Source organism: Bos javanicus, chromosome 29 (assembly GCF_032452875.1).
Source record: "Bos javanicus breed banteng chromosome 29, ARS-OSU_banteng_1.0, whole genome shotgun sequence".
In the NCBI taxonomy this organism is placed as follows: Eukaryota; Metazoa; Chordata; class Mammalia; order Artiodactyla; family Bovidae; genus Bos; species Bos javanicus.
The window spans coordinates 43823045-43849220 of NC_083896.1; the positions used below are offsets into that span (position 1 = coordinate 43823045).

General features: G+C 49.5%; 1 protein-coding gene across 1 annotated transcript; it reads left to right on the forward strand.

Moving 5' to 3' along the window:
- Window positions 1–944: 944 nt before the first annotated feature.
- LOC133241422 (solute carrier family 22 member 20-like) lies at window positions 945–23280 on the forward strand. The gene is made up of 10 exons (XM_061406906.1): window positions 945–1453; window positions 1534–1637; window positions 3249–3403; window positions 6467–6635; window positions 7777–7900; window positions 8887–9002; window positions 14277–14491; window positions 16813–16921; window positions 17125–17328; window positions 22909–23280. The coding sequence occupies exons 1-10, from the start codon at window positions 1079–1081 to the stop codon at window positions 23003–23005; spliced, it is 1668 nt and encodes a 555-aa protein (XP_061262890.1). The 5' UTR covers window positions 945–1078; the 3' UTR covers window positions 23006–23280.
- Window positions 23281–26176: the final 2896 nt, after the last annotated feature.

Here is a 26176-nt window from a genome sequence, read left to right on the forward strand (position 1 = left end):
CCTGTGGTTTATATAAGCTGTTCTGGTCCTAAGGATCCAGGCTCTTCTTACCAGAGATAAAAGTAGGTTGCGTTGGGGGTAGAGGAGGGGCTGGGAGCAGTGCCGCGAGGGGAGAACCGCAAACTAGGGCAGCACCTGCAGGGCAGAGACTGATGGAGCCAGGTGGGGGTGGGGACTGCCCTTGGCCCCGGGAGCCCCAGGCGGAGCCCCGAGTGGCAGACGGGGCCTGGAATCTGCATTTTTCCTTTGGGAGTCCCTGGGCCGGTCTACTGGGTCTCGTCAGTAAGGGGAGTGGCCCGTCATTTCCTGGGCGCCAGGGCTGGTTTGTGAGAGGAGGCAGGTGGAGGGCCCCACCCTCTTGGTTCTCTGTAGTGGGTTTCCTTTGATGAGAGGCTGGGACACTGTGGGTGCCCAAGCGTGGAGGCCCTACCCCTCACCCACCTCCAGCCTGAGGGTGCCTGGGGTGGAGGCAGGGAGAGCAGGCCTTCCTCGTGGTTGCCCTATTTGGGCATTTTTAAAGGACTTTTTTCTGAGTATCTCCTGTGCAGCCCACAACTTCCAGGAAAATGGGGGAGAGGCAAGCAGCAGTAATCGCTGGCACCCCCTTACATGATCTCCAAGCTTTTAAGGCTCTGGCCTCAGGGGAGACCAGTGACAGGCCTGGGTCCCGTGCGCTGAGGCTGGAACTGGGCTCCTGAAGACGCCTCACGGCAGCCTCCAGAAAGAAGGGGAGGGTGACGATGGCGCTGCATTTACGGCTGGGGTCCCCCCATGAGGGCTGTGGGCAGGGGCCTGGGCCTGCAGATCTGGGCAGGGGGCTGTGAGGCGGCCCCCTGGGACCCCTCACTTTTCTAACCCGGGAGGTAAGAGATTAGGAGAAACGAGGAGAAAGGGCCTGGCAGCAGGGGAGCCTCCAGACGTGGGGACGCCCCAGGCCTCCTGTGAGGTGTAACTGGACCCCTGTGAGTTCCGGACACGGGGCATCTGCGGTCCTAACCCCGGCCTGTTCCTCCACCTCCCAGGGCCCAGCCCCTTTACTTAAGGCCCCACACCTGGGCCTCAGGACAGGCCCGGGGCCATGGCCTTCACAGACCTGCTGGACGCCCTGGGTGGCGTGGGTCGCTTCCAGCTCGTCTCCACGGCCCTGCTGCTGCTTCCCTGCAGCCTGCTGGCCTGTCACAACTTCCTGCAGAACTTCACGGCCGCCGTGCCCCCTCACCACTGCCAGAGCCCCGCCAACCACAGTGCGGCGGCCGTCTACGGCTCGGGGGCCTGGCTGAGAGCCACCGTACCCCTGCACCCGCTCGGGCTCCCCGAGCCGTGCCGGCGCTTCACACGGCCTCAGTGGGCCCTCCTGAGCCCCAACGCCTCTGTCGACGGGGCAGCCACGGAGGGCTGCAAGGACGGCTGGGTGTACGACCGCAGTGTCTTCCCATCCACCATTGTGACGGAGGTCAGGTGGGGCCAGGGGCTGCAGGGTTGGTGGGGGCTGCACCCCAGGCCGAGGCTGGAGCGTCCCTCCCTCCCCCGCAGTGGGACCTGGTGTGCGAGGCCCGCACCCTCCGCGACCTGGCTCAGTCCGCCTACATGGCCGGGGTGCTGGCAGGCGCCGCTGTGTTTGGCAGCCTTGCAGACAGGTGAGCCTTTGGGGGCGAGGGTTTCCCCAGTCTGTTCATTAATTTTTCTTTATTAAAGTTTATTTTAAACTAAAATTTAAAATAATATGTATTTTAATGTATTTAATATGTATTTAAAATATTTATTTTAAAGTAGATATATGTATTATATAATTTATTATATAATACATTCGCATGGTTCAAGATTCCAGAAGGTACAAGTGGGTATGCAGGCCAGCGTTCTCCCCTCTGCCCTGCACTCCAGTAATTCCTCTAGGGCAGCCTGGTTCTGTGTATCTCACAGAGATGTTTTATGATTTTATACAATCCAAGGCTGGGCAAGCTGCAGTCCGTGGAGTCGCAAAGAGTCGGGCACGACTGGGCGACTGAACAACAGTCTTGAGCACGCACATGTGCTCCATCCCCCTTTTTCATACAAACGCGGGCACAGCCCACACATGCTTCTCTATCAAGATTTCATTTCACTTCATTCGTGGCCTCTGCGTGTTGCTTCAGACAGCTATCCCATCCTGCCTACATCCAGGCTGCACTCCACTGTGTGGGTGAGCCACTGCTGACTACCTGAGGGTACAGAGACGCCCCGAAGTGCAGCGCACACCATGGCTCTGATGGAGTTGGCATCCTTCCCTCCTCTGTCCTCTTTCCCTTCCCTCCCTGCTTCGCCTCCCCTTCTCTCTCTCTCCCCCTCTCCTCTCCCCGCCCCACAGCCCCTCCTCTCAATCTTCAGGTTCTGGGGTCTCCAGGACTGCAGACCCACACCCTGGACTGTGCTGTGTGCCTCAGCCGCCTCGTGGGTGGCCCTGTCGTAGCCCCTGTCGCCCTGTGTCATGACACATTGGGTCTTTCTCTGAATGAGCCTGTATCTTATGCATAGTGTCTTCTTTGTCACCAGCCCTCAGCTCAGACCTACCCCTTAGAGGTCATCAATGGACATCTGTGCAACAGAATCAATGAATGAATGATGGAATGAATGAGTGTAACATGCGGTGTGTGAAAAAGAAGTGCTGCCCACCTGGCCAAGCTAGGGCTACAGCCCTGGACCCTCACTTACAAATGGGGCAATGCCAAGGCCCTGCTTCCCTGGCCTTGGATTCCTTTACGGTATAACAAGCCCCACCTCACCCTGGCCCCGCCAAAATGACCAATTCAAATGAAGACCGGCTCCTGGGGTCCTGCTCCCATCAGCCTGGGCCCCCTCAAGGGCTCACACGCCATGAGTTCTGGTTCGAGGGCTACCCCCTGCCAGGAGGTCACTCAGGGGACCCTCTCATAACCCTCTGCACCAGCTTCTGGGCCTCTGCAGAATCTCTGCCTTCCCCCAAATCCTGGGAGAGTGGGGTCTTGGTCGGGAGCTAGAATTCTCCTTGAGTGAAAGAACGAAGGCAGGAAGGTGTCTCTTCATCCCCGCGCTCCTTCCACACCGTGTTCTCCCTCCCTGGCCTCTGCCAGGGCCTGGGCCCCAGCAAGTGCGCTTCTCTTAGGATGAGTGGCTTTCAAATTGGGGGGTAGGGGGTGGGGATAAGTAGCTTCCTCTCATCCTCCCTCCACGACAGCCATGGGGGAAGCTGCTGCCACCTCGGAACCCTAACCTGGGCTTATGGCCGGGCTCAGGCTGGGCCGCAAGGCCCCCCTGGTCTGGTCATACCTGCAGCTGGCAGTTTCAGGGGCGGCCACGGCATACTTCAGCTCCTTTGGGACCTACTGCTTCTGCCGGTTCCTGATGGGCATGACCTTCTCCGGCATCATCCTCAACTCGCTCTCTCTGGGTGAGTCCAGCCGTGGAGGGGACTGGAGGGGAGGGCCTGGCAGGGGCAGGAGGGCAATGGCAGCCCCACTGGTGCGCCTCTTTCCCGTTTCCTTGTGGTGGGATTCTCATCCGGTGACCTCAACTCACAGCCTCCCACCAGGGTTCTCAGGAGACCTGGGTTCTCAGCGGGGCCTGCCAGCAGTGAGCTGGGAACCCTGGGTTGCGATTTGCATGTCTGCGAGCTGAGAGGGCTGGGTTCCCTTCTTGTGTGAATTAGTCAGCAATAACCACTTACTAAGGACCTACTGTGTGCCAGGCTCCTGTGGGGCTTAGCGTGGGGACGTGGAAACGAGGTGAGACACAGGGTCCCCGGGGTGGATGGCAGGCATCCCGAAAGTATGTGGATCCCAAAGAGGCGAGGCTTCCCCTTGGGGCCGCTGGCGGCCTGGCCTCCTGGGTGCCAGGTGGGAACATCCCCACCCCACACTGACAGGCTCAGTCGTCACTCCAGGCTGGTTCCAGTGGCTGTGGCAGAGAGCCGTGTGGGCAGAGGAAGCCCAGCCTGGACGCAGGCCCGCCCCCTGCCTCTAATTACTTGGTTTGTTGGGGTCGTTTTTCCCAGGGTAGTGGGGAATCTTGGGGCCGGAGAACTAGGATGCTCCAGGTCACACTCTGGTCACCTCTCCTCCCCACATCCGGACATTGAAGGGTGCTGAGCTCACGGTGGGACCTCAGCAAACCCCAGCCTACCTGCCTCATCCTTCAGGGTGGGCGTCCAGCCATGGCTCGTGGAATCTAAAGGCAGAAACAGTCGTCCCAAACCCATCTCCTGCTAGAATCACCTGTATAATACACATGCCTACACACACACATACCCCATATACACACATTCTGACATACACACATGCACACTTCTAACCACAACACACACCCCTGCACAATATATAATGTGTATATTGTATGCACAATTGTGTACACCTCTACACATACACACATACCATAACACACACGCATATACACATACTCCTACATACAGACACACACATGCTCCTAACCATTACACACACACCATACACACTCCTAACCACAAGACATGCACCATATACACACATCCCTACACACACACACACGAACACACACACACACACACTACTAGGTGTGGGAGGTGGAGAACAAGTAGATCCTGCTCTGAAGAGCCCATGTTCTCCTGCAAGAAGACAGATAAACACAAATAAGCGAACTGCGTAGTGTGTTAGAAGGTGATAAGTGTTACAGAGCCCAGAAAGGGGATGAGAGCGGCCAGGCGAGGGGCTGGGCGGTGGCGGCCTGAGGCGGAGAGAGCCTGCAGTTTTATTGGCTCAGGGCAGGGCTCGCTGAGAAGGGGTCACTTTGACCAAAGCTTGAGGGAGGTGAGGGAAGGGGACCTGTGGCCACCGGGGGGGAACGTTCCAGACAAAGGCCCTGAGGCAAGAGTGTGTCTAGAGGACTCAAGAGCAAGGAGGTCCTCGTGGCTGGACAGAGTGGAGGTGGGTGACAAGCAGGGCTGGGGCGACGGCCGCAGATCCTTAGGCCTGGGCCTTGAAGGACGTTGGCTTTGACTCCGAGTGAGGCAGGAGCCTCTGGAGGGTCCTGAGCTGAGGACAGGCCTGACTTGGTCCCACTTGGCATCGGCCAGGACCCCTCAGGCTGCCATGCGGCTCGAGGACAGGAGCAGGAAGGCCGGTCTGAGGCTCATCCGGTCACCTGGCAAGAGGTGAGGCTGGAGTGAGCCGGGGTTAGCACAGGGGGAGGCAGGAAGGTTCAGTTAGGCTCTGAGGTTCTGCAGGGAGAAGCCACAGGGCTTGCCAATGGACTGGACACACGAGCTGGCTGCTGCCTGAAAGCAGCATCCTCTTCTGTTTATTCTGGTTGCTTCGTGAGAGTGTGCCTGCTCTATGTCACCAGGCCCCCACGGATGGACATTTAAATTGTTTCCAAGCTTTGCTATTTGCAAAAAATCATGTAATTAAAAGGGGCTCCCCTGGTGGCTCAGATGATAAAGAATCTGCCTACAGTGCAAGAGACCCGGGTTCGTTCAATCCCTGGGTCAGGAAAATCCCCTGGAGAAGGGAATGGCAACCCACTCCAGTATTCTTGCCCGGAGAATTCCATGGACAGAGGAGCCTGGCGGGCTATATATAGTCCACGAGGTCACAAAGAGTTGGACACGACTGAGCAACTAACACAGACAGACACATGCGTAATTAAGTCATTATATTCCCTTTCAACCAACTGTTCACAGCCTTGGCCTGTTTTTCCTTTTGGCGTGTTAGTTGTTTTCCTATTGATTTGTAAGAATTCTTCCCAGATTAGGGAAAGTCACCCTTTGACTATTATTTGAAATGGTATTTTTTTTCCCTGTCTTTTTTGCTGAAGCTATGACTCTGCTTACAATGGGTATTTTTTTTAAGCAGAGACTCCTTACTTTTATGCAGCTCTTTTTGGTCTTCCCTTTTGTTGTCTCTGGGTTTTGTGACATTCTTGGAAAAGCCTTTCCTGACTCTAAGATTGAAAAGACATCTAGCATGGTTTCTTCTAATATTGTTATGCTTTTATTGTTCTATTTAGCTCCTTTTAACATGTATGTATTTATTTTCGGCTGTGCTGGGTCTTTGTTGCTGCACAGGGACTTTCTCTAGTCTTGGGCGATGCTCTAGTTGCAGCGTGCAGGCGTCTCACTGCAGCGGCTCCTCTTATTGCAGAGCAAAGGCTCTAGGCTCAGGCTTCAGTAATTATGGTGCCCAGGCTTAGTTGCCCCATGGCATGTAGCATCTTTCTGGACCAGGAATCGAACCTGTGTCCCCTCCCTTGCAAGGTGGATTCCTAACCCTGGACCACCAGGGAAGCCCTACATGAAGCTCTTTAGTCCACCTGGCATTTTTCTAAGGGTAAGGACTGAGGTTGGGACACATTTGTCCGTGCTCATGCCTCTCTGGAATGATTTCCAGTGGCCACAGAGTCATTCTAAAGGAGCGGGGAGGCTTGAATTAAACACCCACGTGAGCAACGAGCCCCACTGAGCCTGGTGTGGTTTTCTCCGCAGTCGTGGAGTGGATGCCCACCCGGGGCCGGACCGTGGCGGGGATCTTGCTGGGGTACTCGTTCACCTCGGGTCAGCTCATCCTGGCGGGCGTGGCGTACCTGATCCGCCCTTGGCGGTGGCTGCAGTTTGCGGTCTCTGTCCCCTTCCTCATCTTTTTCCTCTACTCTTGGTACGTTCTGAGCAGAGAGGGCTGGGGCAGAGTGCACCTGTATAGCCAGGCCCTCACCTGCCCCTGGGGGAGCCTTGGGGTGGGCAGCGACTGGAGTTTGGGGGACGTGGTGGGGACGCGCAGAAGTGAGGACATGGGCTCACAAGGACCATGCATGGCTGTGGGCAGGTTCAGGATAGAACCCCTTACATTACTGAGGGGCTCCAGAACACACCGAGAGCTTTGCCTTCATCAGCTCCTTTGCACCTCACAACAACCCCAGGGAATTTTATAGGAGGAGCGATGAGGCAGCCCAGGTGGATCCATGACTTCTTCAAAGCCACATACTGGGAGAGACTGGGATTGACATATACAAGTTAGGGCTTCCTGGTGCTTCAGATGGTAAGGAATATGCTCGCAGTGCAGGAGACCCAGCTTCAGTCCCTGGGTCAGGAAGAGTCCCTGGAGAAAGGAATGGCTACCCACTCCAGTATTCATATCTGGAGAATTCTATAGACAGAGGAGCCTGGCAGGCTACAGTCCACGGGATTGCAAAGAGTTGGATACAACTGAGCAACACACTTTCACTTTTTTTCCATATGTAAAGTAAATAACAAATTAGGATCTACTACATAGGATAGAGAACTCTACTCAGTACTCTATAATGACCTATATAGGAAGAGAATCTAGGAAAGAGGGGATTTAGGTGTATGTATGACTGTTTCACTTTGCTGTTATGGCAGAGAGTAGCACAGCATTATAAATCAACTGTACTCCAGCAAAAATTTTAAGAAAAAAAGAAAATTAACTACAACAAACAACCAAAGGAAAACAAATAAAAAAGCCATTTACTGGGGTCAGAACCAGTCTCAAAACCAGATCTGTGGACACCTGAAGGCCCATGTCGTCTCTGAATACACTGCAGAGATTCTCTGAGAGATGTGCTGCAAGAAAGAGAGGCCGTACGTCCCCCAGTTTTCCCGATTCTGCTGACAGCAAGGGTTTTTCCTTTTTTTGGGGTCCGGAAGGTGAAAGAAGGTATGCTCTGGTTTGAGGAATGGCATGAGTGCCACTCGGCCCATTCAGTGCCCCAGTGGCCATCAGAAGGCATCACAGGGGCCATTTCAGTGCCACTCATTCTCCATCCTTCTCTTGGTCCCAGGTGGCTGCCAGAGTCGTCTCGATGGCTCCTCCTTCATGGCAAGACCCAGGTAGCTCTGAAGAACCTGCGGAAGGTGGCTGCGATGAATGGGAGAAAGGAGGAAGGGGAAAGGCTGACCAAGGAGGTAGGCAGGTCTGCTGCAAGTTAGGGGAGCACCAGTTTTCAGTCTTGCTGGCAGCCTCGAGATGTGCTGGGATTTGGTGACTTGCCAGGACTCACCATCCAGGTGAACAGGCTGAGAATAAATAGAGTGGGAAGAGCTCCAGTGGGACGAAGATGTTTAACCACAGAATGGCTCTGTGATCTGGGGTAAATCATTTCACTGTTTTGTTTATCAATCTGTCCATCCATGGGATGGGGAAATAACCCATTCACATTTAGCCAGAAATTCAATAAAATAAAAATAAAAATCCTAAGATGAAATTATCAAATAATCAATAACAAAAGTACCATTTACTATGCATACCATTTATGATAAGATAGCTACTATTTATTATAAATAAATACATTTATTGAGCCAGTTGCTTGGTACCGTGCTAAGGGTTTTCTGTACACAATCTCATTTAATGCCTCACTTTTTTCTTGTTGGCTGCTCTGCGCAGCTTGTGGGATCTCAGTTCCCCAACCAGAGACTGAACGGGGGCCGTGGCAGTGAAAGCGCCAAGTCCTAATCACCGAACCACCAGGGGATTTCCTAATGCCTCACTTTTAAAGATGAGGGAATCTGATGTTTGGATTACCAAGTCACCCAACCCTTTGGATCCAGAGGGAACAGGCAGGGAAATAATAACTTACGCAATCTGCTTAAGAAAACACAATAGGAGGTGGCAGAACCCCTGGGAACCTGCCTCCTTAACCACCGGCTGAGACTGTCTCAGAGTTGACACCAGGAGTGGGGTCTGAGGGTGCCCCTGATTATTTCAGCCTAATCAGTGGGCAGCCCAGGAGCCCTGGGACTCAGGTTGAAGGCTCTGCTTCAACTCAAAGTCCTGGAACCAGCCTGGGGAGGAGACAAGGGTCAACCATCCTGCCAGGGCTCTCGACCTTGGCCCTCCCCTAGGAATAGGATCGCAGATCCCGTCTCCCCCTGATCAGACTTTCCTTGCCCAGGTGGTGAGCTCCTACATCCAGAGTGAGTTTGCAGCTGGTCGCCCCTCCAACTCAGTCTTGGACCTCTTCCGAACCCCAGCCATCCGTAAAGTCACGTGCTGTCTCATGGTGGTCTGGTAGGTATTGGGCTCCTGTCCAGGACTTTGACCCAAGGCCAGGACACGCCAGTGTCCCCACTGACAAACTCTCAAATACTTAATGCAATGCACAGAGGGCCTTGTGAAGTCAGTCCTGTTCCCCATGCTTTCTCCCATGTCTTCCGAGTGTCCAGGGTCCTCTGGGCCCCTGCTGGTTGCTAAGACCTAAGGCCGTGCATAAGATACCCCTGCTGACCTAGGGAACCCACATCTAGAGATGGGTCTCACCCAGCTGGGGGCACCGACTGAAATCAGCCAGGCAACTTGAATAAAATACACCTGGTTGTATCCTAATATGCCTCCAGAGAATTCTGGGAAGTTCCCCACTCTGGCAAAGCACTTGTGTCCCTGTGCCCTGCAAATGTGGGGTTGTCCCCACACTGAGCATTCAGAGGGCTTCTGCCCCCAAAGTGCTGCCTGTGAGGCCGTTCTGGGCCTGGGCAGCCAGAGAGCTCCTCAGGACCCAGGTGCTGGGAAGACTTTCAACTGGGGCACTCACGTCTTCACAGGCCACTCCTTATATGCCCCACTTTCTAATCCCCAGTTGAGCACACGCATTATTAAGCAAAGGATATGAATGGAAACCAGTTAATTTTTGACTGGGTGTCCCTCAGCCCTCTCAACAATCACTTTAGTTTTCATATACTGTATTACTTTCATGTTGCTATGTAACAAATGACCACAACAGCTGAAAACAATACCATTTTTTTCATTAATTGAGTTTCTTTAATGAAATATCAATGATACAGAAGTACATTTGAAGTCTTAAGAAATACCCAGGTTCAATAAACTAACAATGTCTTTTAAGCAACAATTTCCCCCTTTTTTTAATTTATTTATTTTTTTAATTGAAGAATAATTGCTTTACAGAATTTTGTTGTTTTCTGTCAAACATCAACATGAATCAGCCATAGATATATGTATGTCCTGTCCCTCTTGAACCGCCCTTAAAACAATACCATTTTTTAAAAGTTCATTTTGTTGAAGGATAGTTGGTTTACAGTGATTTACAATGGTTGTTAGTTTCTACTGTACAGCAAAGTGACGGTTATATTACATATATTTATACATTATTTTTCATGTTCTTTTCCAATATGGTTTATCACAAGCTATTGAATACGGTTCCCTGTGCTATTCTGTAGGACCTTGTTGTTTATCCATCCTATATGGAACAGTTTGGATCTGCTAATCCCAAACTTCCAGTCCAACCTCCCCCTCTTCTCTTCCCCCGTGGCAACCGCAAGTCTGTTCCCTACATCCTGAGTCTGTTTCTATTTCATGGATAAGTTCCTTTGTGTCATATTTTAGATTCCACACAATATCCATTTATGAGCTTATCGCTGTGTAGGTCAGAAGTCCAGGCACAGTATGGTTGAGTTCTCTCTTCAGGATTTTCGTACAAGGCTGAAATGAAGACGGTGGGCAGGCTGCATGGGAAGAATTCACTTTCAGATTCATTCAAAGTGTTGGCTGCGTTCAGTTCTTTGTTGTTGTGGGACTGACATGTTCATTTCTCCACTAGTTGTTAGCCAGGGGCCACTCCGGGAGTTGGTGATGGACAGGGAGGCCTGGTGTGCTGCGATTCATGGGGTCGCAAAGAGTCGGACACAACTGAGAGACTGAACTGAACTGAACTCTCAAGTCATTGAGGCCATTTATATTCTTGCCATATGGCCACCTCCATCTCAAAGGAGAATTTTCATCACAGCAAATCCTTCTCACATTTCGAGTCTCTGACTTCCCCACCTTTGACCTCTATGTCCAGAATTAAAGGATTTCTATGACTAGGTCAGGTTCACCCAGAAAAATCTGTCATTTTTCTCTCTTATTTTTTAAACTGAAGTACATAGCTGATTTACAATGTTATGTTAGTTTCAGGAGCACAGCAAAGTGATTTAGTTATACATTATTTATTTTTTTTTAGATTCTTTTCCCTTATAGTTTATTACAAAATATTGAGTATAGTTCCCTGTGCTGTATAGTAGGTCTTTGTTGGTTATCTATTTTGTGTATAGTAGGTATATATGTTAATCTCAAATTCCTCCACTTTTCCCCATAAAAACTGTGAGTTTCTTTTCTGTCTGTGGGTCTTTCTGTTCCATATATAAACTCATTTGTATCATTTGCTAGATTCCACATATAAGTGATATCAAATGATATTTATCTTCCTCTGTCTTACTTCACTTGACGTGATAAGCCTACCATGTTGCTGCAAATGGCATTATTTAATTCTTTTTTGTGGCTGAGTAATATTCCACTGTATAAATATACCACATCTTCTTTATTTTATTTTAAAAAATTGTATTTATTCTTTTTTTTTTTTTTTGGCTGCACTGAGCCTTCGTTGCTGCAGTGGCTTTCTCCAGTTTCGGAGAGCGGGGGCTGCTCTCTAGTTGCGGCACACGGCTTCTCACTGCAGCGGCTTCTCTTGTGGAGCACGGGCTCTAGGGCACGCGGGCTTTAGTATGTGGCACATGGCCTCAGTTGCTCCACAGCATGTGGAATCTTCCTGGGCCAGGGATCGAACCCATGTCCCCTGCATTGGCAGGTGGATTCTTAACCCCTGCACCACCAGGGAAGTCCTACCACTTCTTTATCCATTCATGTGTCCATGGACATTTTGGTTGCTTCCATGTCTTGGCTATTGTCGATAGTGCCCACAAGAATGACTGTTACCTTTTCCTGAAGTTTTTTCTCCTTTTCTCCATCTTCACTGACTCACACGGCTGGGGATAACCGGGAGGGATGGCAGGAGTTTCTCAGTAAGTGGTTTGGGGGCTGATGCTGGGCCCTGGTAGGAGAGAGCCCACTGCCACTTTCTATTTCTCCACTTCCCCTCTCCCTACACTCCTGGGTCTGTGCCAGCATGTCCTGCAGAGAAATAAGACCTATGCAGGTGGGTCATTGAAAGGTTGTTGTTGAATCATGCAAAGACACCGGGATTCTTGGCCCCTGGAGGAGAAGAATTCAATCCAGGGCCAGAGACGAGGCTTGATCGCTCAGAGCTTTTGTGTAATAAAGTTTTATTAAAGTATAAAGAAGATAGAGAAAGCTTCTGACATAGGCATCAGAAGGGGGCAAAAGAGTACCGCCCCACCCCCGCCCCACCCCGGCCCGGCTAGTCTTCAGCTGGATGTTATATAGTTACTGCTGCTGCTGCTAAGTCACTTCAGTCGTGTCCGACTCTGCGACTCCATAGACAGCAGCCCACCAGGCTCCCCCGTCCCTGGGATTCTCCAGGCAAGAACACTGGAGTGGGTTGCCATTTCCTTCTCCAATGCATGAAAGTAAAAAGTGAAAGTGAAGTCGCTTAGTCGTGTCCGACTCTAGCGATCCCATGGACTGCAGCCTCCCAGGCTCCTCCGTCCATGGGATTTTCTAGGCAAAAGCACTGGAGTGGGGTGCCATTGCCTTCTCCGATATATAGTCACTAGCAGTCTGTTAATGAAAGAAAGGAATGTCTTAAAATTCAGAATGGCACCAGGCCCCTCGCCCATAACGTGCATTTTGGGATAATCTTGGCACCAAATGGTTTATCCTGGGCCATAAAATGATTAACTTGAATCTTGGAGAAGGGCAGACCACCATACAAATAGTTTCATTTACATAGATTAGGGGAACAATATCTGAGTATAACATACTGGTGTGTCAAGTAGGTTCTGAGCCAAGAGGCGGAACCGACTTGAAGACAGAGTTTGGGGTAAATGCATAGCACATTAGCATAGCTTAAGACAAACATTTCCGTAAGAAAAAGGCATTGGTTATCTCTAGGTTTGAGAACAGTTAACTTCAGGGGAAACCAGGTGTCCTTATGGCAACACAGTATTTGAAGAGAAACCTCCTTTTAAATTTGTATAGAGAAGGAAAAAAATATCGCTAGTTTGTTTCCTCCCGCCGCTTAAGAGAGATAAAAATGTCTGACACTTGCAGGCTATTTCCTCCGTTTGGAGACCCCTGGCCTTCCTGCCTGTTACCCTCTCATCATGAGGGCCCATCTCAAGCCCCTTCCTCAGGGACATTTTATTTTGTTTCATGTCCAGAAAGTGTCATAAAATACACATAACATAAACTTCAGCATCTTAACCATTTTGGGGGGCATGTCACGTGGCAAACGGGATCTTAGTTTCCAAGGATCAAGTCTGTGCCCCTGCAGTGGAAGTGTGGAATCTCTACCACTGGGCCACCAGGGGAGTCGCAGCATCCTAACCGTTGGTAACTGGGCAGTACCTACCATATTGTTGTACCACCGTCAGCAGAACTCTTTTCATCTTTCGACACTGAAGCTCTGTACTTATTAAACAATATCTCCTCCATTCCTGCTCCCCCTCAACCTCTGGCAACCAGCATTCCATGTCTGTGGACTTGACCACTCTAGGGGCCTCCCGTAAGTGGAATCATACGATACTTATCTTTTTGTGAGTGGCTTATCTCGCTTAGTATAATGTCCTCAAGATCCATTTGTGTTGTAGCATAGTCAGGATTTCTGCCTTTTTCAGGCTGAGTCATTGCATGTGTAGACCACTTGCTGTTGATGGTCACCCGGCTTGCTTCCACATTTTGGCTATTGTAAATGACACTGCTGTGAACATGGATGTACAAGTAACTCTTTGAGACACTGTCTCAGGGACCTCGTAAGTTTCTGTGGAGACCCCAAGTGTTGTAACTCCAGGCCAACAGAGTCAGTTTGGCTGTGAACCCCGAGATCTTAGCTCCCCGGCCAGGGATCGAAACCAGGGCACGTTAGTGAAAGAGCCGAGTCCTAATCACTGGTCCACTGGGGATGTCCCTCCCTCCAATTCTTTTTTTTTTTTTTTTAAGAATAACAAAAATATTTTACTAAAACATAGGATTTACAGAAGTTTCCAGACAAGCCATATAAAACGGTCACAAGCTTTTTCTTGAACCTCTCTTGATAATTCAGGACATAATTCTTGATGTCCTGTCCAAATCAGATCAGCCGCTGAAGCCTGGAGACGGAAGGGCTGGAATGGTGCTGGCTGGACTCAGGGTGGCTGGAAGGGGATGTGGATGGAGGAGTGTGGGCTCCACGGCCAAAATCAGAGGCTTAGGAGACCAGGAGGGAGTATCCTGCCAAGCCAGGGGATTTTCGCTCCCCCCTGATGTAGTCAGGTTCTGGGAATATTTTGATGGTAGAGCCAGCAGAGGAGTCCTATGCCGTTCACCCTTGGGTGCCCTCAGATCCAGGACAGTGAGCTCTGGGCTGAAGCAGGACCATTCTGCCTCCTCTTCCAGGTTCTCCAACTCCCTGGCTTACTACGGCCTGGCCATGGACCTGCAGAAGTTTGGGCTCAGTGTGTATCTGGTACAGGTCCTATTTGGCGTCATAGACATCCCGGCCATGCTGGTGGCCACCACCACCATGATTTACGTGGGCCGCCGGGCCACAGTGGCCTCCTTCCTCATCCTGGCCGGGCTCATGGTGATCTCGAACATGTTTGTGCCGGAAGGTGAGCTGCCTGCTTCTGCCTTTGGGGTTGAGGGTTTGAGGGGCAACAGACACTGTGCAGGAACAAGGCTGAGGGATATTCTTCTGGATCTGGAAAGAAAGTGACTATAGACTACTGGAGTTTAGCACTAGGACCTAGTGACTCAGGAGAAGGCAGTGGCACCCCACTCCAGCACTCTTGCCTGGAAAATCCCACGGACCGAGGAGCCTGGAAGGCTGCAGTCCATGGGGTCGCTGAGGGTCGAACACGACTGAGCGACTTCACTTTTACTTTTCACTTTCATGCACTGGAGAAGGAAATGGCAACCCACTCCAGTGTTCTTGCCTGGAGAATCCCAGGGACAGGGGAGCCTGGTGGGCTGCCGTCTATGCGGTCACACAGAGTCGGACACGACTGAAGTGACTTAGCAGCAGCAGCAGCAGCAGGACCTAGTGACAGTATCACAGTGGAGAATCTACAAAGGACATGAGTCTTCGCCCTCAGAGCATTTACTGCCTTGCCAGAGAGATTAGAATGATGGATAAGAACACCAGGGCTGCCCTGGTGACTCAGATAGTAAAGAATCTGCCTGCAATGCACAAGACCTGGGTTTGATCCCTGGGTTGGGAAGATCCACTGCAGAGTGGAACGGCTATCCACTCCAGTATTCTTGCCTGGAGAATTCCATGGAGAGAGGAGCTTGGTGGCTATAGTCCATGGAGTCACAAAGAGTTGGACACAACTGAGCAACTAACACCGTCACTTTTCACTTCACTAAGGTGAGCTGGAGAGGCAGAGGGCGGGCTGGCATGTCCCCCTGGAGCCTGGCTAGGCACTTGAGAGTCTGAACTTTCACCAGCCGGATCTGAAACAGTGGTTTGCAAAGCTGGCTGCAATCATCACCAATCTGGAGACCTTTGAAAACTCCCAAAGCCCATGGGCTCCAGGCCAAGGCAACCAGTCTCAAAGAGAGGGACCCAAACCTCAGTATTTAGTCCAATGATCACAGCATGAAGCCAGGCTTGCATATCAGAGGCCTGAGCAAAGCCAAGGGCCCAGCTGTGACCCCCAGTTCTGCCACCATGGCCTTGGGCGGGTTGTTTGATTTCTCTGTGCTTCAGTTCCTACCCTGAAGAATAGATGTGTGTGTGTGTGTGTGTGTTAGTCACCCAGTCATGTCTGACTTTTTGTGACCACCATGAACTACAGCCACCGGGCTCCTCTGTCCATGGGATTCTCCAGTCAAGAATACCGGAGTGGGTTGCCATTCCCTAGTCCAGGGCATCTTCCATTCCAGGGATTGAACCCAGGTCTCCTGCATTGCAGGCAGATTCTTTATTGTTCAATCTGAGAGGGAATGGTAGAATAGATAAATTATTACTATTGAAATTTTGACTTATTTTCTTCCAATCTTTTTTCCCATTCATAGATTTTATACTTGACATATTTGAGATAAATATATACATAATACTATAAATAGGATTATATATGTATATACTATACATAGTTATCTATATAAAACGTATCTCTTTTCACTATTTGTTGTAACACAAATCTGCTTTTCCACATTAATGCAAATGTTTCATGACCCTAATTTTTTATACTATTTAGTATTTAACCTGATTGGTGTTTTTCAACTCTAGCTGCACATCAGACTCCCCTGGGGGGTCTTTTAAAAATACCCAAACTTGAACCAGCCCCAGGAGGCTTTGATGTACTGGAGATGGAGCAGGGCGCAGGTGTGGGTGTTTATAAAATCTCCTCTCCTGATTCCAGCGTGCAGTGGGAGCTGCCCCCAATCCAGAGGACGTGCCATAATTTCTTTGATCATCACCCTGATGTTGGGCTTGTCATTGGAATTTTGCTGCATGATGAATAATGATGGTAACAGCAAACTTTCAATGACACTGAGCATTTTCCCCTCATTTTACAGATGAGGACAGGGAGGCTCAGAGAGGTTGAGTCACAGTGGCCAGGTCACCCAGCTGAGTCAGAGCTGGGTTGGAACCCAGGCCTAACTCTGCAGCTTGGCCTGCCTTTCCAAAAGGACTGTGATAGATGGAATAAGGCATCTTATTATAAGGAGGGAGGCAGAGGGCAGAGAAGGGCAGTGTGCAAGCTTCTGGGTCCCTGGAGGTAGAAACCCCCCCATCCTCCCCTCCATGTTCTGCAACCAGAGCTTCTACCCCCAGGGCTCTGCCTCCTTCTCCCTCTGCAGGTTCTGAGCCTCACCCACCCTCCTCCCCAGGAGTCCCTCCCCCTCCAGCCCCACCCTGCTGTGCCTCCCTGCTCCCCTTTTGGGCTCTGGGCTCCCCCTGCAACTCTGTCCCCCTGTCCCCCAGATATGCAGAGCCTGCGCACGGCCCAGGCGGCACTGGGGAAAGGCTGCCTGGCCAGCTCCTTCATCTGTGTGTACCTGTTCACGGGAGAGCTGTACCCTACGGAGATCAGGTGGGGACCTGGGGGCAGGTGAGGGGGTACACAAGGGTGCTGGCCCCAAACTGGGAGGTCCTCACTCTAGGCTGGCGCCTGCTGGGCTTGCTGAAGCAGGACCCGCTCTCTGTCCTGCTCTGCCCCCAACACCCAGGACCCGGCGTGCCGGGCCCTCCGGGCGTCCAGGCCACAGCGGCTAACCCGGCCCCCTGCTCCGACAGGCAGATGGGAATGGGCTTCGCCTCGGTCAACGCCCGGCTCGGGGGCCTGGCAGCGCCGCTGCTCACCATGCTCGGGGAGTTCAGTGCCGTCCTGCCGCCCGTGGGCTTCGGGGCCCCCTCGATCCTGGCCGGGCTGGCAGTCTGCTTCCTGGCTGAGACGCGCGACGTGCCCCTGGTGGAGACCATCGAGGCGATGGAGAGGAGGTGAGGGGCCTCTGGGCACAGTCGGGGTGGGCAGCGGAGACAAGTGCAGGTCCTCCACGTGCCGCTAACACATGGTCTGGTGGCGACAACAGAGCCCAAGAGACCAGCGTGCTACCCGCCTCCATTTTTCCACAGCGAACTGTGAAACGGAAATAAGAATAACCTATAGACCAGGAAAAAGAGGACGAGTTGAAGCGAAATGTGGCAGAGCAGTGGGGTGATGTTTAGTGGGAGGAAGAGGCGCCCCAGTTTGAAGCAAAGACCAGCCCACGAGGTTGTCCGCTGGCTGTCCACTTTGGCTCTAAGCTTTCTGGCAGCAGAAAGGGAGACCCCACATTGACGACTCTTTTCAGAGAGGACGGGGAACACCAGTTCCTCAGAGAAAAGGAGGTTTTTCTCAGCAGCTAGCACTGGAAGACGTGTCTCTAACGCGTCTTCTCAGGGAGATCACTGTGTGAGCTGACAGGGATGTCCTTGACAATGTTTCTAAAATAAGAGCCAGAGGGGACTCGTGTGGCTTCTTGAGGCATTTCTCACCAACAAGGGCTCCAGGATGAGCCTCAGTTTTAGGGTGCCAGGAGACCTCTCTGGGTCCAGCTTGACGCCACAGCTGAACCATCTGTGCCCAGAGGCCTGTGTGCATGGACTGTGTTTGCATCCCTTCAAAATAAACCCCCATGAAATTTTCAGGAGCTCCAGTGGTTAGAACTCTGTGCTTCCATTGCAGGGGGCACAGGTTCAAGCCCTGGTTGGGGAACTAGGATCCTGTAAGCCTTGCGGGATCCATAACCCAAACCATAAACATCCCGTTTCTACCCTGAGCTGTGGACAAAGTCTGGATTCATGTAGATCAAGGATACAGATCTTGACAAGTCCTGTCAATTTTACCTCCAAAATATATTTTGAATCTGTCCATCTCTCTCCACTTTCCTGGCTACCATCATCTTCTGTCTGAACAATCACAAAAACTTCAGATCCTCCCCTGCCCCTCTCCTCTTTCCTCTCTACACAGGTGCTGGTGTGAAGGACTTATCCTGTGAGTAGAATCACAGCAGTTGTCTCCTCAGAACCCTTTCTTGGCTCTTTATTGCACTGAGGATAAAAATTGAAACCTTACGAAACTCTCAGGATATGGTCCCTGCCCACCCTCCCATGTTCGACCCCTGCCCACCACCAGGGGTCCCTGTCTGGAATGCTCTTCCTTCTGCTCTTAGCCCCTACTCGTCCCACAGAACAGATGTAGGTCCATGTATCCCAGGGTCTAGTAAGCATTTGTCAATAACCCAGTCCGGAACCTGTTCGCAGGTGCTCTGAGATGTTGCCTGAGGGCCTCAGGTACTTGGAAGAGAAACTGGAGAAGTGTCCTTCCCTAATATGACAGAGAGAACCACTGTAATGGTCTGGCCTTGGCATTTTTAAAATCAGATTTTGCTTGCCCTGGCTATAGAAAAATCTGAGTAATGCCAAATGAAATTCTGGTTTTAGGTAATATACTTTCCTTTGACCTTGCCAGGAACAATTAATTATGAAACTACAGTATGTTGTTACTGGCTATGAACCAACTGAATTTGGGGCACCATTTGCCCCGAATAATTTTGATTTTTATAGCAATTGACAACAAGCGATTCTTTCTCACAGCGATCTACGGTTTGGGTCTGATCTAGCTGGTGCTGTCAGGAGTCCCCTCCTCCCAGGGGTGAGGAAGAGCTTGTGACTGCCACAGTACGAGAAGTTCTCTTAAGCATGACAGAGTAGTCCCGTATTTTGTGTTGCTTTTGTTGTTTATTTTTATAGTTGTATATATACATATGTATACACACATGCTTGTGTGGTTTGGAACAATCTCAAACAGAAGTGCTAGTGTTGGACAAAGAACTTTTCTTTTCTGAACCATATGGAGAACGTTGTTGAAATCTCTTTCAAATATGTTCATGTGTAATTTTTCCAAGGGTGTTCTCCTGCATGAGCACAATACAGCCATCACATACAGTCAGAAAGTTAATGTTGCTATGTGACTACCATTTCACCCTCAGACCTCATTCAAGTCCTCCCCAACCACGTCCTGTAGAGCAGGAGGGTCGGGTTCAGAATCACAAGGGGCATTTAGTTGTCGCGTCTCTTTCAGGCTGGAGTAGGTCCTTTGCTCTTTGACTTCCACTACTCCAGCAATTACACAGGATTTTATATTTGGAAGCACTAATAAGACTCCACAAAGCACACTTATTTAAGGTTGTCATAATTCAAAGGATACAATATAGCAGGAGGAAGAAAATATAGGCTAATATCGGGAAGGGCCAGAGCACTCAGTACACCTGCCAGGGTCCTCAGAGCCGCCGGGATGCCATTCAATCCCGCATCACAAGCCATCAGGATGTGGGTCTCCATCTCAGGGAGGCAAGCACAAGCTTGCTGAAGGGTCTTTTCCATTCTGTTGGTCATAGCCCAAACCAGCCTGTGTAATCTGGTAAGCCGGATGTAGACCACAAATCTATAATTTTCAATCAACAGTGTAGACAGGCTGGTAAGAGGCTGCCTCCAACAGGAGATTTAGACTTGACCAGCATATTATAAATGATAGAAGCTAGTACCTGGGCTTCTTCAGTGGCCAGTCCAGGGTTCTTCTCGACTATTCTTGTCCAACCAAACATGAGATGGCAGCATCTGGACTTGCTCTGGTTTGTTGGGGAAGGAGAGGCAAGAGACAGCCTTTCTGATGAGACAGTTGAGTGGAGTTTCAGCCATTTAGACAATAAGAATTCAGAACTTCTCAGCCCCTCTCATTTTTCTGTTTCTAATCTCATCAGATAGTTATGAATGCCGGTCACAGGCCTAGGATGTTAAAGATTAAGGTGAAAAGAAAATGCCTGTTTCTAAAGTTCAAGTTGCTCATCCTCAAGACCCTTCATCCATCATGAGACCAGATACTGTTTCTCAGAGTATCTGAATGCCTGATGTGGTCCAGGGCTCAGCCCCAGTTGGGTCTATGCCCTAGTTTGTTGGAAAAAATAGCAAAAAAGCAGTTGACTAATCCTGTTTTTTTTTTTTTTAAAGGCCCTTTTATGTAAGAATAGAATATTCACAAAGAAGGAAATGCCAGTAGGAAGTAAACAGAGAAAAAATATCCACTTCAGTCATAATCAGAGAAATGCAAATAAAACCATATGATGTCCTGTTTTAAATATTCACTAAGGAAACATTTTCAATGCAGGAGATGTACAGATAGCAAGGAGGAAACTCCTGCAAGCTTTCTGGAAGGTTCTTTGGCATTACTGACCATGAGTTGGAAAATTTTTCACAAGCTTCTAGGCAGCAATGACATTTCCAAGACTCTGCCCTAAAAAAAGTAGCTGAAATGTGGACAAAGTTTATTTACAAGGATATTCATCATCATGCTTAATGTATCAGAAAAAAATGTCAACTCTCCAAATATCCAGCAATTTAGATAACCTATGATACACTGTGCACCAGTTAAATGTTATGCTGACGAGGAGTGTTTAATGGCATGGGGAATGTTTACAACATTCAAACAAATGTTTACAACATACAAACAAATGTTTTCAGTGTATTATCATTAGGATATTTTCCTAATTATGTCAAGAAATAGAGACTCAAAAGAGAAAAAACGTATATTAAAATGGTGACAGTGGTTGTCTCAAAGTATAAGTGATATTTTATTTTTTTCCTGGCTGCTTTATATTTAGAATTTTTTTCTCCAAATTATCTGCATTGAGCAGGTTTTCTTTGGTAGTCAAAGAGATGAGTCACACAGTGAAAAAAATTGTAAGAATTCAATTAGGCCATTTCCCATTTCCCAGGCCTAGAAGTGAGGGAAGGAGCTGGGTGAAGCTGAAGCTCCCCTAAGCTTGTGAGGTGTCAGGAAAACCCGGAAGAGAGGTAGCCTGGCCTGAGAAAGTGCCAAAGGTCCAACCAGTGACCGTCCATGAAGCTCTTCCCACTGGTGGGGGGCATGGAGAGGTGAAGGGTAGAGAGAAAAGTTCAGCCTTTCAGCAGAGGTCTGGTTTCCACCAAGGCCAAGGGCCAGGCTCTTGGTCAGCTAGGACCTCCGGCTGCCCTCCCACCCATAGTGAGCACCAGCTGCATGGCTGACCCAAGCATGTTTTTAATGCTTACCTTGAGAGTGTGGAGTCCTAATCATTGTGTGTGTGTGTGTGTACTATATTTCAGATATATATATATTTTATACTGTATTTCAGATACTTAAAAAAAGAAGACCATTGATAATTCCCTGGGGATCCAGTGGTTAGGACTCCACGCTTTCACTGCTATGCTCTGGGTTCAGTCCCTGGTCAGGGAACTAAGACTCTGCAAGCTGCGAGGCACAGCCAAAAAAAAAAAAAAAAGACTATGGATTACATGAAGAGGCTGCCTCTGGTTGTCTTTGCTCATTTGATGAGTTTCAAAAATAACACTGAGCAAGCCTACCCATTGCAGCAGTTGAATGTGGAGAATGTCTGCCTCTGGGTTTTTAGGAATCATCTTTGAAAGGGAAGAGGAATCTATCAGACAGAATTGGAGAGAACCACCTCTCACTCCCCACCACAGGCACTTAGCAGACAAAACCAACAAGCTTCTGTCCCTCAATGACCCTGAGGGACAGAAGTCAGGAAAACGAGGCTTAATGGGCAGAAAAGAGAGATGCAGAACAGTAAAACGAGAAGAAAAATGTTTCTTTGTGATTATGTTAGGCCATGATCACACAGACACAAAGGCTTAAACCATTGAACTAAAAAATCAGAAATAGAATGGGTAAGGATTAAAAATAAAAAAAAACACTGATGAAATGTTTTGAATATGCAACAAGTTCTAAAAATGGAACCAGCTGAAACTGGACAGGAGAATCTGGCAAGCTATGTGAGTGATTAAGACAAGAAGATAAGAAAAACTAAGCAGAAAAATAGACAGTTCTTAGTCTGTTCAAGAGGAGGATGAAATAAACAGAAGGAGGTCAGAACATAAATCATTTCAAAGACTAGAGGGTTGAATAGGAAACAGCAGCAGAACTGGATGTGATCAGGGACAGGCAGCCCTGGGGACAGCCCTCGGGCTACTGGGAGGCTATTGCAGTGACCTCCCTGCCCTCATCCTCACCTGACTCCTCCCTGCCTGCCTCTTGAACGACTGACCTCTACCTGGGCCAGGGCCCAGTCCTGGGGTCTCACTGGTGCCCCTAGTCCCTGGGCAAGCCCGGCCCAGCAGCAGAAAGTGGGCTGAGCCTGGTGCCCTGTTCACCAGCTGTGTGACCTGGGGTGTGTGTCTGGCCTCAGGTCCTCATCCGAAGACTCTTTGACTTGGCATCCTTTCCAAGTCTGGCTGATACCAGCCAGGCCAGCCCCTGGTAGCTGTGGATCTCAGGAGAGAGCGAGGGAGTGGACGGGACGGTGGGAGGCACCTGCTGAGGTTCCTCACAGGGACGAGAGGACGGGTCACCTTCTTTGGGGACTTTGGGACAGCGGAGATACACCTCCTGTATGTGGAACAAATACACCCTTGCCCACAATGCTCGCAATCCCTGCCCCTCATCACCTCCTTTTAATGTCATTTGTCTTTTCATTTCAACAGAGTCAAAGAACGCCTGTCTAGGAATGATGCAGAAGAGAAGGGTGAAGAAGTTTCTCTTCAGCAGCTGGGAGTCTCGCCCCTCAAGGAAACCATCTAAGCTGCCAACAGCCTGGCACTTGCTGGCAGCGCCCCAGCCAGTGTCCAGTTTCCTCCAGTTTCTCCTGGCGCTGATGGGGGCAAGACTGGCTGAGGACTAGGGCGACTCTGCAGAGCCATGAGAGAGAGCTGCCCTGACAGCAAGGCTGGGGGCTGCTGGAGAAAACCAGCCAGCAGCGGCCCGCCAGCTTTGTGAAAGTATAGAAAAGAGAAACTGTGCTCAGGGGCCCAAGAAGGCACCGTCTTCCTTTCCAATCCCTGACTCTGCCCCTTAAAATCCTCTCTGTTCATCCTTGTCCCACGTGGAAATGCCATGTCTTTGGAGGGTTAAGGTGATGTTTCTGCCCCTCGTTGTCCCTGGAGCAGCCCCTGCCTGCTGGGTTCCGGGAACTTCAGGACTCACTGCGCTCACTCATTTGGCATTAACTCTTTCCTGCCTTATATGATTAAAGCTCTTCCCTGGTGTGTGACTTGTATCTTCCCCTGGCAAATGTCTCCCCAGCAATGGGCCTGGGAGACAGTACAGTCTCCACACACAGTTGACGAGTAAATGATGCAGCCAGACTCGGGCGATGGATAGAGACCTCCACCCGTCACTGGCATTCCTAGCAACTCCACTTTGCAGAAATGGATTGTGGTTCGGTTTCCCAGGAGTCAGGCAGAAGATCGAGTCCCTGGTATGACACAGCACCCCTCGGAGCTCAGATCCAGTATTAAATATATTTTGAAAGATTAGAGACAAGTTGGAGAAGGCAATGTCAGCCCACCCCACTGTTCTAGCCTGGAGAATCACGTGGACAGAGGAGCCTGGCAGGCTGCAGTCCATAGGGTCAGAAAGAGTTGGACACGACTGAAGTGACTTAGCAGCAGAAAAAAGTACAACACAAATTCAAATTGCATTATTTTTATTATCTTAGTAAAAAAAAAAGAAGTAAATACTAAGACATTGTAATATTTTCGTGGGGTATTTCCATGGAGTGCTGGAACAAATACAGAGGTGTAGAGATAACCTGTTTCTCTCTCTTCTTTTAAGTGATTTTTGCCACTGTTTTTGAAGTTTTAGCAAACTACAGGTGGCCCTCTGGGGGGCTCCGAAGAGCTCTGGTCCTTTATGTCTCAGCACAGAAAGAATTCAACGAGAGGCGAAGTGATAGATAAGAAGTGATTTGTTAGAGCAGGATGATTTTGAGGCTTACAAGCAGGAGGGGGAGAGGGTGCTGCCCTGAGAACTTAGCGAGCTACAGTTTTATAATCAAAAGAAGAGTGGGGAGGGGGAGAAGACCTTCTTTGTCATTCTTGAGTAGACATCATGCTTCCAACATCAGCTCTTCCTCCAGGTTGAGCAGGAGAGTTTTTTGTTGTTTCTATATGGTCAAGTCAGGACTGTAGAAATTATTCCAGGTCTCTGTAACAGTGAGTACTTTTCTGTAAATCATCATTTTTTATATGTACAGAGAGTATGCCCTAAGGATCATTAACTTGCTGAGTTCACAGGGAAGGACGCGGGTCTCCTGCTGCCATTGTTTTAGTGTTCTGGAGCATATTTCTTGCTTCTGTTACATCGTTTTGTTGCTAAGCAAGCCTGCTTGGTTTTGTGGTTAAGCAAACCTGCTTTCTTGTGTAACTTAGAGCGGCCTCCTGTGTTTTTTTAAATTACAACCCCCTAGTGGGATTAACTATTTCATCACCTACCTTGTCCCTTACTCTGTCCTTAGGAATATGGCACTATGGCAAGTCTGAAAGACAGAGTGAAACAATCAGCCAGGACCTCCACCCCACTCTACTCACCCTCATGATTAGTCATCTGTTGCTGCTTTACAAATCATTGCAAAACCTGGGGGCTTAAACAAATGATCAGATCAGTTGCTCAGTCGTGTCCGACTCTTTGCAACCCCATGAATCATAGCACGCCAGGCCTCCCTGTCCATCACCAACTCCCGGAGTTCACTCAGACTCACGTCCATCAAGTCAGTGATGCCATCCAGCCATCTCATCCTCTGTCGTCCCCTTCTCCTCCTGCCCCCAATCCCTCTCAGCATCAGAGTCTTTTCCAATGAGTGAACTTTTCGCATGAGGTGGCCAAAGTACTGGAGTTTCAGCTTTAGCATCATTCCTTCCAAAGAAATCCCAGGGCTGATCTCCTTCCGAATGGACTGGTTGGATCTCCTTGCAGTCCAAGGGACTCTCAAGAGTCTTCTCCAACACCACAGTTCAAAAGCATCAATTCTTTGGCGCTCAGCCTTCTTCACAGTCCAACTCTCACATCCATACATGACCACAGGAAAAAACATAGCCTTGACTAGACAAACCTTTGTTGACAAAGTAATGTCTCTGCTTTTGAATATGCTATCTAGGTTGGTCATAACTTTCCTTCCAAGGAGTAAGCGTCTTTTAATTTCATGACTGCAGTCACCATCTGCAGTGATTTTGGAGCCCAGAAAAATAAAGTCTGACACTGTTTCCACTGTTTCCCCATCCATGCCCCATGAAGTGATGGGACCGGATGCCATGATCTTCGTTTTCTGAATGTTCAGCTTTAAGCCAACTTTTTCACTCTCCACTTTCACTTTCATCAAGAGGCTCTTTAGTTCCTCTTCACTTTCTGCCATAAGGGTGGTGTCATCTGCATATCTGAGGTTATTGATATTTCTCCCGGCAATCTTGATTCCAGCTTGTGCTTCTTCCAGTCCAGCGTTTCTCATGATGTACTCTGCATATAAGTTAAATAAGCAGGGTGACAATATACAGCCTTGACGAACTCCTTTTCCTATTTGGAACCAGTCTGTTGTTCCATGTCCAGTTCTAACTGTTGCTTCCTGACCTGCATACAAATTTCTCAAGAGGCAGATCAGGTGGTCTGGTATTCCCATCTCTTCCAGAATTTTCCACAGTTTATTGTGATCCACACAGTCAAAGGCTTTGGCATAGTCAATAAAGCAGAAATAGATGTTTTTCTGGAACTCTCTTGCTTTTTCCATGATCCAGCGGATGTTGGCAATTTGATCTCTGGTTCCTCTGCCTTTTCTAAAACTAGCTTGAACATCAGAAATTTCACGGTTCACATATTGCTGAAGCCTGGCTTGGAGAATTTTGAGCATTACTTTACTAGCGTGTGAGATGAGTGCAATTATGCGGTAGCTTGAGCATTCTTTGGCATTGCCTATCTTTGGAA